Here is a 17,500-nt window from a genome sequence, read left to right on the forward strand (position 1 = left end):
AGTGTTCTGCTTACTGGATTACGGCCAAACGTTACTGATTTGCTGGATTCAATGACCTCGTTTCTTTCGTATTCACTCTTTGTGCCATTAAAAATACGCCTTGACGCAGTATTTTCTGTACCTCTTAATTAAACATTATTATGATGTGTGTAGGTCTTTTTTGTTACTGCAGAGTCAATAAACAACAACAGATTAGAAACAATATTAGAGCGCGATAGTATTATTTGAGGAGATACAGTTTTAGCTTAACAAGAAGTAATTTTACTTTATATTTATCTGTAGAACTCTAGAAGTACGTTGATTGTAGTCTTTTACTCTTTTACTTGTTTCAGTAATTTGACTGCGGCCTTGCTGGAGCACAGCCTTTAGTCTAGCAAATCGACACCAGGACCAATTCTTTGTAAGCGTGGTACTTATTCTATTGGTCACTTTTGCCGAACCGCTAATGTTACGGGGACGTAAACACACGAGCATCGGTTGTCAAGCGATATTGGGCGGGAAACAAACACAGATACACAAAACGTATACACACATATACATATACATATATATACGACGGGCTTCTTTCAGTTTCCGTCTACGAAATCCACTCACAAGGCTTTGGTCGACCCGAGGCTATAGTAGAAGACATTTGCCCAGGGTGCCGCGCAGTGGGTCTGAACCCGGAACCATGTGGTAGGTGAGCAAGGTACTTAGCACACAGCCACTCCTGCACCAAAAATAAATAGCACGAGTGGAGTTCGAACCCACGCGGACACTTGTCCATTGGAACTTAAGTCCAACGCCTTAACCACTCGACCGTCGTGTTGCTTGTGATACACTTTCAAAATGTTGTCTGCTTTGCAATATCAATTCTGAGCGGAGCAGGCAGTTTCTACTATTTAACATTTGTAACTACCTCTAACAGAGAAACGTGATAGAATATCGAAGATAGTGATTCTATTTAAATACAACCTTATATGTTAAAGATATCAATATAATTCTAGTTATTCAGCCATTCGTTTCACCTGTGAATATAATATATTGTTTTGTTTTCTAGAATGTTACACAAACGACTATGATTCAATTTGTCGATTAGATTTCTAAGATAGTAGGACAGAATATTTGGTTCTTGTACATAGTTTACCGAATAAGTGCATATAGGAAAACTTCGTTGGCTTCTGCGTGTATCATAATATACGATACTCATTGTAGTTCCAAGAGCATAGGTAAAAATATAGACCTTGAGCATATATTGTTAATCTTTCATACATGCATACAAAAAGTCAACTTTACTTATCGATTTGCAAGAATTTGGGCTGGATTGTCATGAAAATTTTGATTATGTTGAATCTGAGTTTTGATTTAAAACCCTTCTTCTTCATTTCAGGTGTGAAATGAACCACTGTGATTTAGTTATGGATATAAGATCAGAAGGAAGGACGTGCTGTAATGATCCGAATATTTTCTGTTACGTCTATGGAAACTTCATTCCACAGGCTCAACGGTGAAACAATAATTTTGTCAAGAAGGCGTATCTTGCTTGCTTTAAATTAAAACTTGGAGACCAGGACAAAACCTAGGCTCCCACAACGTTTGCAAAACTTCTGTAGAAATTTGATGTGAAGAAACAATTCATCAAAGCTTTATATGAGAATGGAGACTGCTTCAGCTATATATGTACAACCTTTTTAAGTCTCAGTAACTAGAAGAGGAAGGTAAGAATATTTGATGGATCTCTTATAAGAACACTTCTCAGGGATCCACATTTTGTTAGAATAATATGTGCGGCGGAGTCTAGAGCTTAGAATAAATTCTCTGGCGTGTTGCGGAATTTCCCTTGGAACAGGAGAGCTGACAACTATTAAGAGATTGTGGCGGAGCTGCTCCTGAGTTTGCAAGCACTTGTATGTAGAATGGTATTAAATTGCACTACTTACACGGTCATTTGGGAGAGTTTCCAGATGTTAGCGAAAAATAATATGGACACTTTCATCAAGATGTAAAAGTAATGGAAAAAAGCTAATAAGACCGATGGAACTTTAACAGGATTGAAGATTACAGCTGGAGCTTGGTGAGAGATATTCCAGAAACTGCGTACAAGAGATCGTCAAAAACGAGAGGGAGTTCTTGCAGTAATAAATGATCAGTGTGAATGACCACAACGAATAGAGGTTTTGAATTCATATTTTGTTATAACCAGTCTCAGTTCTTACATGCTAATGTGCAATTACTCCCAAAATTTTGTGTTTTGATCTATTAGATAGAAAAATATGACATATTGTCTACTAAACATTGTATCTACGTATGCGTAATTCTTCCTTCATGGGCATTAAATAGTTGTTTCTAACAAAACTAAAAGATTTCATATTTCAAAAATATGATGAGATTGTGAAAATCTGATGCCAGATTTGAATTCAGCACCCCAAAGTTAGCTAAAAACCATTAATAAAATTTGTGCCTAAAAATATATGTTAACTAGTGTTATATATTTGAAAAACATTAATAAAAATCGGTTTTCAATTAATTGCACCACTTTAATAATTAGATGTCTCTAAGTTTATAAAGACTGGGGAAATTATCAGAAAAACTATTTCTATACATGTTTTCAGATAGATAGATAGAAACATACATACATATAGATATTCAATGAATATTTCATCTGTCTCGTTCGGTATATGTGTGTATAGGAGTGTACACATGTATGCATACCTTAACACTTTCGATAAAACAACAAATGTTTGTCAGACTGCTATATAGTTTAATTAGAAAATATTTTATAGTTTTTCAGCCAATAACTCGTAAAAATTATGAAATATCATCCTGGCACACGTCTTCACGATGTGTAAATTTGATTTTTGAGTAATAAAACTAAATATTTTTCATGAAGTCACCAGGTATTTATCGTATCCTCTGGGGAAAATCAGTGGAAATGTGTGAGAAAGTATGCAGGTTGTTTTCTATTTCACAAATTTTTCCAAAATATTTTTTGTAATAAAGGCACTACTTAATCTCTCTATCGATCTATCTATCTATCTATTTCTCTCGCTTTCCCTTTCTCCCTCTCTCCTTTCCTCTACGTCTCTCTCTTTCACTCTCTATGTCTTTCATTTTATTGCTCGCTATATATATTTTATTTCGTCTTGCATTCTGGGCCAACATATATTTGTTTCTTTATTTAATAGTTATGCACTTGAGTGCACTGACTGTGTCTATGAGAATAACATTTATACCAGAAAAAAATATTATATAATTATTGTAAACAACAAAAATATATTCAGTGTGTAGGTAACAAGCATCCCTAAGATTAGAATACTTCAACGTTCCTTAATGCTTACAAAAGATCGTAAAATGTCTGGTTTTATAATAAAACTTCTTTTATTTTCAACATTTGTTTCTGAAAACTTCTGTGATGATCATATTTTAGTATTTCTCTTACATCACTTTTCAATTTTGTATTTCTATATTTTATTCACATCATGCAAGTATATTAATATTTTCGTATTATTATTTCGTAAATTATTCTCGACTGTTTTTTTTTTTTTTTTGAAATATATAAATATGACTATATTCGTATGAATGTTTGTGTCTAGGTATATATATATATATATATATATATTATATATATATATATAATTTTATGTACAATATGTGTTCGTATTTCTATTTGTATCTTTGCCATTCATACATATATGTATGTACGTGCATGTAATATATATACATATATATATATATATATATATATATATATATATATATATATATATATATATATATATGTATATATGTATATAGATAGATAGATAGATATATAGATAGATAGACAGACAGACAGACAGATAGATAGATAGATAGATAGATAGATAGATAGATAGATAGATAGATGGATGGATAGATAGATAGATAGATAGATAGATAGATAGATAGATAGATAGATAGATAGATAGATAGATAGATAGATAGATAGATAGATAGATAGATAGATAGATAGATACTGTTTTTATACATTAAAGTTTTCCTAGTTCATAGTTTTACATTTTATCGCAAAATTTTACTGTTATTAACATTGTTAAATATTACTCTCTCACATCACCGTCAACCATCTTTTCCCCTCCTTCTCATACATTTATATCACTACATCTCCTTTCACCTTATTTCGACGTACTTTATTTTTATCGTGACGCCTTGCTTCATTTCTTTTCCACAGAATTCGCATTTTTGTTTGTTACTTCATCATAAAATGTATCCGGATATATAAAATCGCATCAGCTACTTAACGACACATGATGCAGGAATATTAATAGACAGTTGTTTTCATACAACTGTCTTACTCCGCGAAAGGTTTTCTGACATTAATATTTCATTAAACTGTATAGACATTACCTAAACATTACATTTTATTACTGCATTCGGGAGAATTAACAGCACATCGATTGGTTAATTTGAACGGCTGAGTTTTCTGCCTCTTAATAAGTTAGCTTTTGGTACGTAATAAATATCTAGAGAACCAATATAGAGAGATTTCGTCTGGAATTAATCCTTTCATGTTCTATATACAAGAAGAATTTACTATATTGGTAAAGGTGAAGGACATAAACCTTAGAACATGACTTGAATCATGTTGAAAGCAAAATATTAGATTTCAAAATTACGTGTGAATGCGATCCAATTTAGTTTGAAAATTTTAAATGTAAAAGAAAGTCGATGCAATTTCTTTATTGATTCAGGCTTTATATAGACACAGGCACACACAGGCACACACACACTCATACACACACACACACACACACACACACACACACACACACACACATACACACACACACTCACTCATATATCTGTGTGTGAATGAATATTTATGTATCTACTATATATACATGTAAAATAAATAACATACATTTTATATACTTATACGCACACCAACACATATATGCATGAATGTATGTATGTATGTATGTATGTAGGCTTGTAATGCATATTTAATTATAAATCAAATACAAACACTACTACTTATACTTAGTGTTCACTCATGCTTAAGAGAATTTCAGATCAAAACTTTATTTTCTGCTAAATCTCTACCCTGTCTAAATATCTCCCTCTGGACGATTTACTTGTCCGACCTCTTTTATTTTATCTATCATTATTGCGAATCAGTTGCCACATAACGTAATCTAAAAGTCATTCACAGGAACTGAAAAAGTTAATGAAGGCATATGTCACATCTTATTGATCCTGTGCAGTTTAGTTAACGATAAGAACTTATTATATCCACGATGATGCATTATTTTAATTCATTCGTTTGTATGCTTCTGTACGATAGAAGTATATTATTAGTTCCAAAGTTATGTATTAGTAAAACTGATTCCTACACTTTTACAGAAATATTAAATGCGGTGAGCTGTCAGAATCATCAGCATGCCGGGCGAAATGATTAGCGGTATTTCGTCTGCCGCTATGTTCTGAGTTCAAATTCCACCGAGGTCGACTTTGCCTTTCATCCTTTCGGGGTCGATTAAATAAGTACCAGTTACGCACTGGGGTCGATATAATCGACTTAATCCGTTTGTCTGTACTTGTTTGTCCCTTCTGTGTTTAGCCCCTTGTGGGTAGTAAAGAAATAGGTATTTCGTCAGCCGCTACGTTCTGAGTTCAAATTCCGCCGGGGCCGACTTTGCCTTTCATTCTTTGGGGGGTCGATTAAATAAGTACCAGTTACGCACTGGGTTCGATATAATCGACTTAATCCGTTTGTCAGACCTTGTTTGTCCTCTCTGTGTTTAGCCCCTTGTGGGTAGTAAAGAAATAGGTATTTCGTCTGCCGTTACGTTCTGAGTTCAAATTCCGCCGAGGTCGACTTTACTTTTCACCCTTTGTAAAGTAAATAACTGGAAATTCCATGTAAAAGATATGCTAGTTGGGAAGTTTCGAAAGTTTATACAGGATTTAAGTTCTTAATATTAATTATCTTATTTCATATCGTTATATTTCAGGGTAGATATTTTTTTTTCTATTTGCCAAATAAACATACGCACAATACATACTTTCTTTACTCGTTTAAGAACAGTAATAAGCAAGTGAGGAACGAATATATTGTGCGTGTGTTTTTTCGGCAAAAAAAAAAAATGACCGTCTCGAAATATAACAATATCAGCATACGGTGTCACATCAGGAATCCTGCAAAACAAATTCCTAAACGTACCTTATTTCAATAAAATGAAAATGGATGTTTACATATCAAAACAGAGTTAAAGAAAAATACGGACAGAACTAGTATTAAACCACAGGAAGTACTCACCATTACTAACCAAGCATTCGTTATGAGAACTTGATTCTTTTCATCCTGAAATAATAAAGAATAAGAAATAATGAAATTTAAATTGAAATAAATTTTAAAAGAAAATATAGATAAACAGAGATTGCGTCAGAAAAATAGACCACAAGACAGACAGATCAACAGACAAGAAGACAGGCATATAGGTAGACAAATAAATTGAGAGAGAAAAAGAGAGAGGTATGCATCAAAACAACCATACATGCAAATAACCAAACATATGCATGTACATGTCTTATATTAGGGTGGACGTACATATATCTGTATATATAAAAGGCAGGATGTATGTGTGTGTGTGTGTGTGTGTGCGTGAATGTAGTTTATGCACATCCACAAATTAGCACGCATGTCACTCAAATTTTAGGACATTCGTCACGACCGTAGCTGTATTTTCGTCAAATTATTTTCGCCCCGAGGCACCAGCGAATAGCGGTAAAAAATAATTTTGAACCATTACTCCTTACAATTTTCAAGTCGGAGAAATACAACATCATTTGCGACGGTGTAAAGAGAGGGAGAAAGAAAGAAAACAGATTTTTAACATTTCGTCTTTTTAGTGAGTGATTGACAGGCGAAAACAGACAGACAGGCGTTGTTATGTATGCATGTATGTATGTGTGAATGGTTTCAGTCTCACACACACACACACACACACGAACATGTATGCGTACAAAACACATGTATGCAATATGTGTTTGTGTGTGTGTGTATGTATCTATCTATATATATATATATATATATAGATTGGTAGATAGATATATGGGCAACACATACACACACACACACACAGACACACACAAACACATATTGCATACATGTGTTTTGTACGCATACATGTTCGTGTGTGTGTGTGTGAGACTGAAACCATTCACACATACATACATGCATACATAACAACGCCTGTCTGTCTGTTTTCGCCTGTCAAATATATATATATATATATATATATATATATATATATATATATAATATATATATATATATATATATATATATATATATATATATATGTATATATATTTTCCATTTAAATAGGATTTAAAAAATCGACAAAACCGATTCCATATAGGAACTCGGACCGAAAGTGGCTACACCCCATTTTCAACCATAACTTTTGCCAATTTTGACATATTTTGTTCAAGCTTCATGCCAACAATACTTAGGACTCATGGGATCTGTGAATGCTTTAAATTCTCCAAAAACGATAATAAAAAACAATCGACGAGTGGAAAAAATCGATAAACCGATTCCTCATAGGATTTCCCAATTAAATTGTCTGCAACTCATATTCAGGAAAAAGTTTACCAATTTCAACGGATTTCGCTTAAATTTGACGGCAATGTTAATTAGTTTGGTTTGAGAGCTTGATTAGCTTAATAATCTTAACTTAATCCCGAGCAACGCCGGGCTATACTGCTAATATTATATATAGATAACTTGAAAGACACCTAGCTACAATTATACATACATGCATACATGCAGATACAAGAACGTATTATATGTACAGCGTGCGTACATAAAGTCTTATATACATCTCACTTCTTTCGCAAGAGACTCGTTTGTCAAAATCCTGTACGTGATTTGCATTAAGATTCCAAATAATAAAAATGACATATACATATATACAAATGCAAATACCAATGTTCTTAGACCCACTGGGAATAAAGGTAGGCTTCTAAATTAATACTAAATTTCCTAAATATACACAAATTCCTGTTTTGATATACATGGAGATTTTATCGGGGAAAATATGCCAGATATTGAATTTCCCCGCACGGAAGAAGAGGTACATTTGAATTGGAAATCTGTCGATAAATATATTATTACTATGTAAGTACAAGCAAAAGGTAAATCGCATTCGGATTCAAATGAACAGGTAAAGGGACATGCTCGCGGAAATACACAGATATACCAACACAACAAATACACATTCACACACATACTCATACAAACACACAAACGCTCAAAAACATACACACACACACACAAACACAGACGCATACTCGGAAATACACACACAAACACACAGAGATACACACACTCACAAACACACAGAAACACACATACACGCACACACTCACAGACGCATTCTCACGCACACTCATAAACACACACACACACAAACACACATACACACAATCACAAAGCACAAACACACATGCATACACACATACTCGCAGACAAACACACACACACATATTCAGACCCAAACTTAAACATACACAAAGATATTTAGATACATTAATATCTTATATATGAAATATACATGAAAACCTGAAGACATGTGATTTGTATATGACTTATTTATTCTGTTTTAACATTTGAATACAGCAGTGCGTGTTTGTGTGTATTTTTTAAGTGTGTTTATACGCACGTTCTCCCTTATACAGGCATATATATGCTGATTTCAAACTTTGGCGCAAGGCTAGAAATTTCAGGAGCGGATAAGTCGAATATATCGACCACTGTGTTCAAATGGTACTTATTTTATCAACCTTGAAAATTTGAGGGGCAAAGTCGACCTCGGCAGAATTTGAAAACAGAACGTTTCTGAACAGTTCCTTTAATTCGATGTTCGTATCCAGATCTACGTTGTATCAAAATGGTTATAAGGTACCTATTTCTTTTACAACCCACAAGAGGCTAAACACAGAGAGGACAAACAAGCACAGACAAACGGATCAAATCGATTATATCAACCCTAGTGCGTAACTGGTACATATTTAATCAAACCTGAAAGGATGAAAGGCAAAGTCGACCTCGGCAGAATTTGAAAACAGAACGTTTCTGAACAGTCCCTTTAATTCGATGCTGGTATCCAGATCTAAATTGTATCGAAATGGTCATAGGATACGTGCCTTTATATCAATTTCCAATTCCTTTTCGTTGAACCGAGTGAAATCGTAGTCATGACCAATGCCAGTGCTGTCTATTAACACCGAGGTCGACTTTGCCTCTCATCCTTTTGGGGTCGATTAAATAAGTACCAGTTACGCACTGGGGTCGATTTAATCGACTTAATCCGTTTGTCTGTTCTTGTTTGTCCCCTCTATGTGTAGCCCCTTGTGGGTAGTAAAGAAATAGTATTTCGTCTGCCGTTACATTTTGAATTCAAATTCCGCCGAGGTCGAATTTGCCGTTCATTCTTTCGTGGTCGATAATTTAAGTACCAGTTTCACACTGGGGTCGATCTAATCGACTTAACCCATTGTCTGTCCTTGTTTGTCCCTTCTACATTTAGCCCATTCTGGCCAATAAAGAAATAAGATAGATTAATAGGGTGATTGATTGATTGATGGAGTTAGTGATAGGCATATATTTATGAATAGAAGTATATTCATGCACCCTTAGATTAGAGTAAGTATCGTTATATATGGAAGTTCCTGAGTGTGATATATGAGTGTGTAACAGTCAATATATGCGTGAGCATATGACAACGCTTTCTCCCGTATTTTAATCATAGTTTCTAAATATACTCACTACAGTAAAAATTGAGTAATTTTGGCAGAGAAACTTTCCGCCGGAAATTGCTTGATAGTAAATATAGCATCAGTTACCAGTATATTGCAATAATTGTTTGTTAAATGTCACCTGCGAAATTTCTCTCTTCATTTCAGTATCTTGTGAATATAAGACGCAATTACTTTATAACTTTGGTGTTTGGGCTAGATTTTTTTTTCTCTGAAAGAAGTGTGCTAAAATGTTTAACCAATGACTAGTAGCCCAAAAGTACAATGTCTGATCCGTAAATATTCTTCTTTTCCTCTTGTGGGATCAATTTCTTTTCAAAATATGGACTAACTCTAAGGCTGAATAATTTTCGTCAATTTCATGTACGTATAGGCGTAGGAGTGGCTGTGTGGTAAGTAGCTTGCTTACCAACCACATGGTTCCAGGTTCAGTCCCACTGCGTGGCACCTTGAGCAAGTATCTTCTATTATAGCCTCGGGCCGACCAAAGCATTATGAGTGGATTTGGTAGACGGAAACTGAAAGAAGCTCGCCGTATATATTCATATATACATGTGTGTGTGTGTGTGTGTGTGTGTGTCTGTTTGTCTGTCTGTGTTTTCCCCCAAACATCGCTTGACAACCGATGCTGGCGTGTTACGCCCCTGTAACTTAGCGGTTCGGCAAAAGAGACCGATAGCATAAGTACTAGGCTTACAAAGAATAAGTCCTGGCGTCGATTTGCTCGACTAAAGGTAGTGATCCAGCATGGCTGCAGTCAAATGATTGAGACAAGTAAAAAAGTATACCGAGCAAAAAGCTTAGCGGCATTTTGTCTCATCTTTATGTTGTCAGTCCGAAGTTTACTTCACCTTTTATAATTTCGGGGTCAATACAATACGTGCCACTAGGCTCAACGTAATCAACGTAATCAACTTACCCTCTCACTAGAATTTGCTGACCCTGTGCCAAAATTTTAAATCTATACCATGTACGTATTGTTAACACATTATAAACTTCATTCTACATTAAATATAATGCTACTAACATTTGTTCTTTTCCGTTAAGTGAAGTTAAATGAAATCTAACCAATATATTACTTTAGGTGACGAAAACTGCGGAAAACTGTCGTATATAGATATATCTGCATGTGGGGGGGGGTGCATATATATATATGTATGTATGTATGTATGTATGTATGTATGTATGTATATATCTGTAAATGTAATATGTGACAATTATTCGGTAGCCATGATAAAACTCCGAGATTCGGATGCTTGAGGAGGAAATCCAAGCCGCATCTCTTCAGTTATCCGGCCATCAGTAAAATGCTATGAAAAATGACTGTTATACAAAGGGAGATTTCTGTGTGATTGACCGTTATTAAGACAAAAGAGCTATTCGAATGACCGCTACGTAAGGGGTTAAAAAGTTCATAGTATTCGCTAGTGCTTGTTGTTCGTTGCCGACGAAGTAAAAAAATTCTCACTAAATCATGAGCTAAGTTTCTTATCACATTTCAGCCAGGGCCAGTTTTATTGTTTATCAACTAGTTGGAGGTTTTTATGAGAGTAATTGGTGTTCATTGATCATCGGTTTTCACATCTGGAACAGCATAATCATGGAAAATTAGCGGGACTATGCACATGCCATTAGTCGGACAAAAAAGTGGCAGAAGAAAGCGAAAAACTCGAATTTGGCCGCAAAATAAGTTATGGGCATAAGGGGTCAGTTTATCGATTTTTGAATGGCTTTCTGGGGTGACTGGGGAAATGAAAAGATCTTCACGACCACCCTCAGACAGTTTTGAAAGCCCATAGAAAATGCGAGCCTTTTACGTGAAAAACTGTGGATTTGTATAAAGGACACACAGACACATAGATACACAGATATTTTGCCGTTTATAGATATAGAGATACTCTATTTATAATGTTCATTCACTGACGTCCGGGTGATAAATGAATTGAATCGTTATTATTATTCCAGGTGTCAATAAAATAAAGTACCAGTAAAATAATGGGTCGATGTCAACGAATGAAAGCTCCCATCGGAATTACTGATCTTCTGCTCCAATCAGAAATGATAATTATTGCCGTTGTTTGTATGGTTATAATTACTCCTGTGCAAAGCGGGAAGTGAGCAGACTCGTTAGAGCGATGGCCAAAATGCGCAGCAGTATTTTTTCATGTTTTTTATGCTGAAATCTACTTTGCATTTCATCACTTTGAGATCGATAAAGTAAGTACACATTAAGCACAGGGTTCTATGTAATAGACTAACGCCTTTCCCATAGACTTCCTGGCCAAAATTTGAAGCTATTGCTACTTGTGTATATCGTAAACATAAGCACGATTTTATGAAGTGAACAATTCGGATAGATAGTAACGATAAATAAATTAAAAAGATAAGGATTTATTCTTAAGTATTTTTCAGAGAACTCTCCAAGAATGCAATTGACGTTCTTTCTTATACTGGTTAATAAACATCATGGCTGGACATTAAACATTTCTCGAACGTAAGAGCAAGATACACTGAAAGGAAAAATTACTGTCAATGTCTTTGTTTCTTCTTCTTCTTCTTCTTCTTCTTCTTCTTCTTCTTCTTCTTTCTTCTTCTTCTTCTTCTTCTTCTCCTCCTCCTCCTTCTTCTTCTTCTTCTTCTTCTTCTTCTTCTTCCAATCAGGACTCACGCCAATGGCCACAAAGAATAATCTCTAATTCGAGCCTACTGTAAGCTACTAAGAATGCATGTGGCAACTTGAAGATCCACCCACCACACGCGATAGACCGGCGGTTGCATGGGCGCGAAAGCTACGTTGCTATCCTCATTCCGTAAACGGCGGCTTGTAACGGGTGGGGAGCTGAACCATCCTAAGGTACAGAGGATTCGCAATCTAGACTAGGCTCTGAAAGTCTACCACACGATAGTGGGTTACACCATGGTTCCTCTACTTTGTGGCAGAAGTAGGAAGAAAGAGTGAGAGAAAGTTGTGGTTAAAGAGCACAGCGGGGTTCACCACCCAACCCCGCCGGAGCCTCGTGGAGCTTAGGTGTTTTTGCTCAATAAACACTCACAATGCCCGGTCTGAGAATGGAAACCGCGCTCTTACGACCGCGAGTCCGCTGCCCTAACCAGTGGGCCTTTGCGTCTCCACTGCTGTTGTTGTTTACCTCCGAGTCACTCTTAGACAACAATTATTTTTCAATTTTCTTAAAACGGTGACAATTCTGTTTGTTTTACACAATTTGATCTTGGACATCATTATCCAAACTGCCTGTGTGATTTGAGGAAAATTTGTCTGCTACATCTAGCATGACGTTGGCTTGTGTAAATAAGTAGCATGCGGAGGTACACTTCATTCTTCAAGGGAGCGAATGACCTGTAGAATTAATCATTGTATCGTTAATTTAATTGCTAAGATCAAAAACCCTATTCCTGTGAGCCAAGGCCTTAAACAGAGCACTACACAAAAGCCATGCTTCGTCTAATTCTATCATGGCTGATACAGTTTAGTTTTTTCGCTTTTCTGTTTCTAATTCCCATTCATCTTTGTTTCATTTTGATTTCTCAACATGTCCCGCTTTGTTACATTCTTCCGATACTCTCCTTCGTCTTTTTTTCTTGTCGCTTGTCAGTTTTTCCCCCCTTCTGTCATTAACCTTCACATATTCTTTTTATATTTTTGTTTTTATTTCGTTTCCACTTCTTCCTTTTTCATATTTTATTTTCCATTTCTCTTCCCATTTCTAATAACGCCTTCATAATTATTTTCACTTTTCTTCTTTACATTGTTTAATTCATTCTTTCATTCTTTCTTCTTCTTTCACTCATTGTTACATTTCCTAACATAATTTCATTTATTTATTTCAGTTTCTTCTCAGCGCTATTTCCCAGAGAGCTGTCATTTTTACTTTTAATTTTCTTATATATTTAGTTCTCCGAATTGATCGTTTTATTTTATCATTTCAAAATATATATCTATTTCCCCCAAAAATGATTCTGCTTTGCCAATTCTATCTCTTGTTAATGTTGAAAATTTAAACGAATTTCAATCGGTAATATTTTCAAAACACGCCATAATCCGATAGTAATTCAATTTTTGTGCAATGTTACTAAGTTTGTAGAGATATGCGTGAGTCTATGTGCTTGTCCGTGCGTGTGCTAAAGTAATTGGCTTCGATTATTCCAGGGCTTCCAGACTGATTCCTACTTTTATTGATCGGATGTAACTACAATATATTGGCTCGGTATACGAAGGAAAAGATTCAGTCGACAGCCTTCACTTTTGCAACAATGCAGGCGTATATCTGACAATAAAGGTCATGGTGTTTCTCAAAAGATCTTTATTTTCAGCTTTTAGTTAGGGGAAGGCGGTACTTATGACTTTTTACACGAATTCCGAGACTGTTAGTAAAGTCGGAAGGTCCTCAAATCGGAGATCTTGCTCCAAAGCCTGCAACAGAGTGTATCTTGCAAAAAGCATCCACGATACCAGGCAGTGGTATTAAACAGGTTGACGAATTAAATCAACTGTCATAGTAGCCACCACATGATTCGAACTCAGAGCACAAGCTTTCACAATAAATGCTGCAAGTCGACGTTCTTACAGTTCCACCAAACCACTGTCCTGGATTGTTACATTTCAATCGAGTTTGAACTGACGAAAAGCATAATTAACTTCGGCTGTATTTGAAACCAGAGTATGTAGGTTCAGAACAAATATTGAGTCATTCTGCCTGATGCTATAATTACTCAACCAATTCGCCACTAAATTGTATTAATGTGGAAGTTGTTGAAAGCTGGTTGTGCAAATCCCTCTTGTACTTTTTTAACTCTTGTGTTCTTTACTTTGTTTACAAAGACTACAGAATTGTATAAAAACCAAATATTTTCAATATTGCTGTTGAAGCTAGGTCGAGAAACCTGAAATTACAGACAATGCTAAATATTTTTAGGCATAAAGTCATTAGTTCCACATTAAACAGTATGCCATTACTTCTGAAAACGGTAGGACATGATATGAAAGCTATTTTAGTAGATCAAACAAATTTGTATAAGGACTCTCGTCGACCTGATTTTAATGTCGTTTTTGTTATAAGTAGTAGTAGTAGTAGTAGTAGTAGTAGTAGTAGTTGTAGTAGTAGTAGTAGTAGTTGTAGTAGTAGTAGTAGTAGTAGTAGTAGTTGTAGTAGTAGTAGTAGTATAGTAGTAGTAGTAGTAGTAGTAGTAGTAGTAGTAGGTGTCAGTACAACATGGACACGAGCTAGTTATAAGTCTTCTGTCGTCCGCATCCGTGCAGTTAGTTTGTTTATTAAAGGATGAATTAATGGATACTCTTTCTAGTAAGATATTATAATAGAAATTCCGTTAATGCTTGGTGATACTTCCATAAAATGTTTGCAGATGGAGTAGTCGTGTGGGAATAGTAGAAGAGTAGCTGTGCAAATGCTTTTTATTTTCCTGTAATACATTCCTTTCTTTGTTTGCACTTTTAGAAGCCATTTCATAAAATCATATATGAGTTCCATCAGAACTAAAATCATTCTGATGTAAATAGGTTACAATACAACCTAATTTGTTCTACACTGATCCATATTCTTCATATTTATGATTCAATGGATTAAACTCCAGTTAGCACTTTGTATACTGCATTTCTAATACATATATTACGAATAAATATATTTATAAAAAAACTTCTATTCATATCTATGGAGAGAGAAGAAATGTTTTTTCATCAGATTTTACTGTATAACATTGAGCTATGTACCAGCCCTTCAAGTAATAATGGTTTGGACAATAATATAAAATTAGAAATTTATCGATGAAATACTGAGAAATTATTGGGAAAACGTTTACTACATAGCTACCCAATTATAGATAAGGCTGAAAGCTTTTGTTCTACGTGTAACAGTTTAAAATGAATATAACATACAAGTGAAAGTTTAATTAATACAACCATCAGTTAATAAACATCTCCTTCGTGATAAAACGCCATCTACAGCTAGACAATTATCATATATTATAGAAATTCAATGATTTTACCTAGAGGTCACCCCATTCTAAATGAATTTATTGACTTTCTATAAAATAAAAGAATATATTAAGCCTGATATGGTGCTATGACCTTTGATTAGTAAATTACTTTACAGACCTATGTTTTAAAGCTGATGTTAGTTCTACTTCATACTAAAGTAACTGACAATGAATTCTGCAAAGTGTGAAATATGTGCGTTGTGTTACAAATCACTTCGTATTTGACGTTCGTTAAATGCCATCAATTCAGGGAATTGTACTTAGTGTTTTTCGCATGTCTATGTTTTATATTTTGCAGAATAAACTGTACTATCCAACAGAAGTATCATCAGCACCTTAACATTTCGTCATTAAATGTGAATATGCTTCATTCATGTAAGTGCAAATTAAGGTCTTAGAAACCACTTATTTCTACATTAAAAATTTGAATTTGTTCTCTGACCAAAGGCATATATACATATATATACATGTATGTATAAATAAATAAATATATATATATATATATATATATATATAGATATATATATATATATATATATATATATTATATATATATATATATATATATATATATATATATATATATATATATATATATATATATATATATATATATATATACACTATGAAGTTTTAAGGTATAAGTTTAAAACTCAAACGACATGGTTTATAATAAAACATAAATATGTAGACAAGTTCTTGATAGCTTATGACGACGTTAATGACAGACTGTCATGTATGTCATTATATATGTTTGGCAGATTTCAATGTTATGTATGATGTTTCATTTTATACTTTTTAAAATATTTTATTTGTTATATGACATAGACGTTCGTGAAATTTATTTTTCAACCTTTGCTGTCTTCATTTTTATCTCTTAATTTTTATTATCTTAATTTATAATTAGGCTTATATAAATTGAAAATGTTGGTAAAGTGTATAAAATTAGTGCAAGGAAAACAGCTTGCGACTGTCATAATAAAATAATAGTTTGTTGTGAGATATTGTACTAATTAATATAAGTTGGATTTTTTTTACACAAGTTACATGAGCAATTTTTTGTACAAAGACAATAAGTGATTTATTCGATCTCTGTACTTTACACATATTTATATTATCGACTCCCTGAAGGTAAAATTCAATGTCAATGGGTCAGTTTTAAAACAGGGATCGTTCTCAAAATTAAAAACAGAAATGGATGTTTTATATGGAGTAAAACAAGGAACTAAGATCAATGTTATTTCCACTATGACCAGACCATCATATGTTATTATTGAACTATATATATAAATGAACACACACAAATAAATTTGAGCAACAGAAATCCACTGTAATGTTGAATACGTACAATTTGTTAACATAGCTCTAGATAGTTCTTTATAAAGATGCTATCTATTACCATAAATCCCCAGTTTACTCTTCTTTTTTTTTTTACATGTTTCAGTCATTTGACTGCACCCATGCTGGAGCACCGCCTTTAATCAAGCAACTCGACCCTGGGACTTATTCTTTTGTAAGCCCAGTACTTATTCTATCGGTCTCTTTTGCCGAACCGCTAACGGGGACATAAACACACCAGCATCGGTTGTCAAGCAATGCTAGGGGGACAAACACAGACACACAAACACACACACGCATATATATATATATATTATATATATATATATATATATATACATATATACGACGGGCTTCTTTCAGTTTCCGT

General features: G+C 34.2%; 1 protein-coding gene across 1 annotated transcript in view; it reads right to left on the reverse strand.

Annotated features, from left to right (window-relative positions):
- Nucleotides 1-6,314, reverse strand: part of LOC115209448 (neuronal acetylcholine receptor subunit beta-4-like) — an 81,711-nt gene extending 75,397 nt beyond the window's left edge. The window contains exon 1 of the mRNA XM_036500964.1: nt 6,275-6,314. Coding sequence (XP_036356857.1) covers nt 6,275-6,277 — 3 coding nt within the window. The 5' untranslated portion in view covers nt 6,278-6,314. The remainder of the gene's footprint in view (nt 1-6,274) is intronic.
- Between the last annotated feature and the right edge of the window lie 11,186 nt (nt 6,315-17,500).

The sequence above is a fragment of the Octopus sinensis genome, linkage group LG3, assembly GCF_006345805.1.
Source record: "Octopus sinensis linkage group LG3, ASM634580v1, whole genome shotgun sequence".
NCBI classification, from domain to species: Eukaryota; Metazoa; Mollusca; class Cephalopoda; order Octopoda; family Octopodidae; genus Octopus; species Octopus sinensis.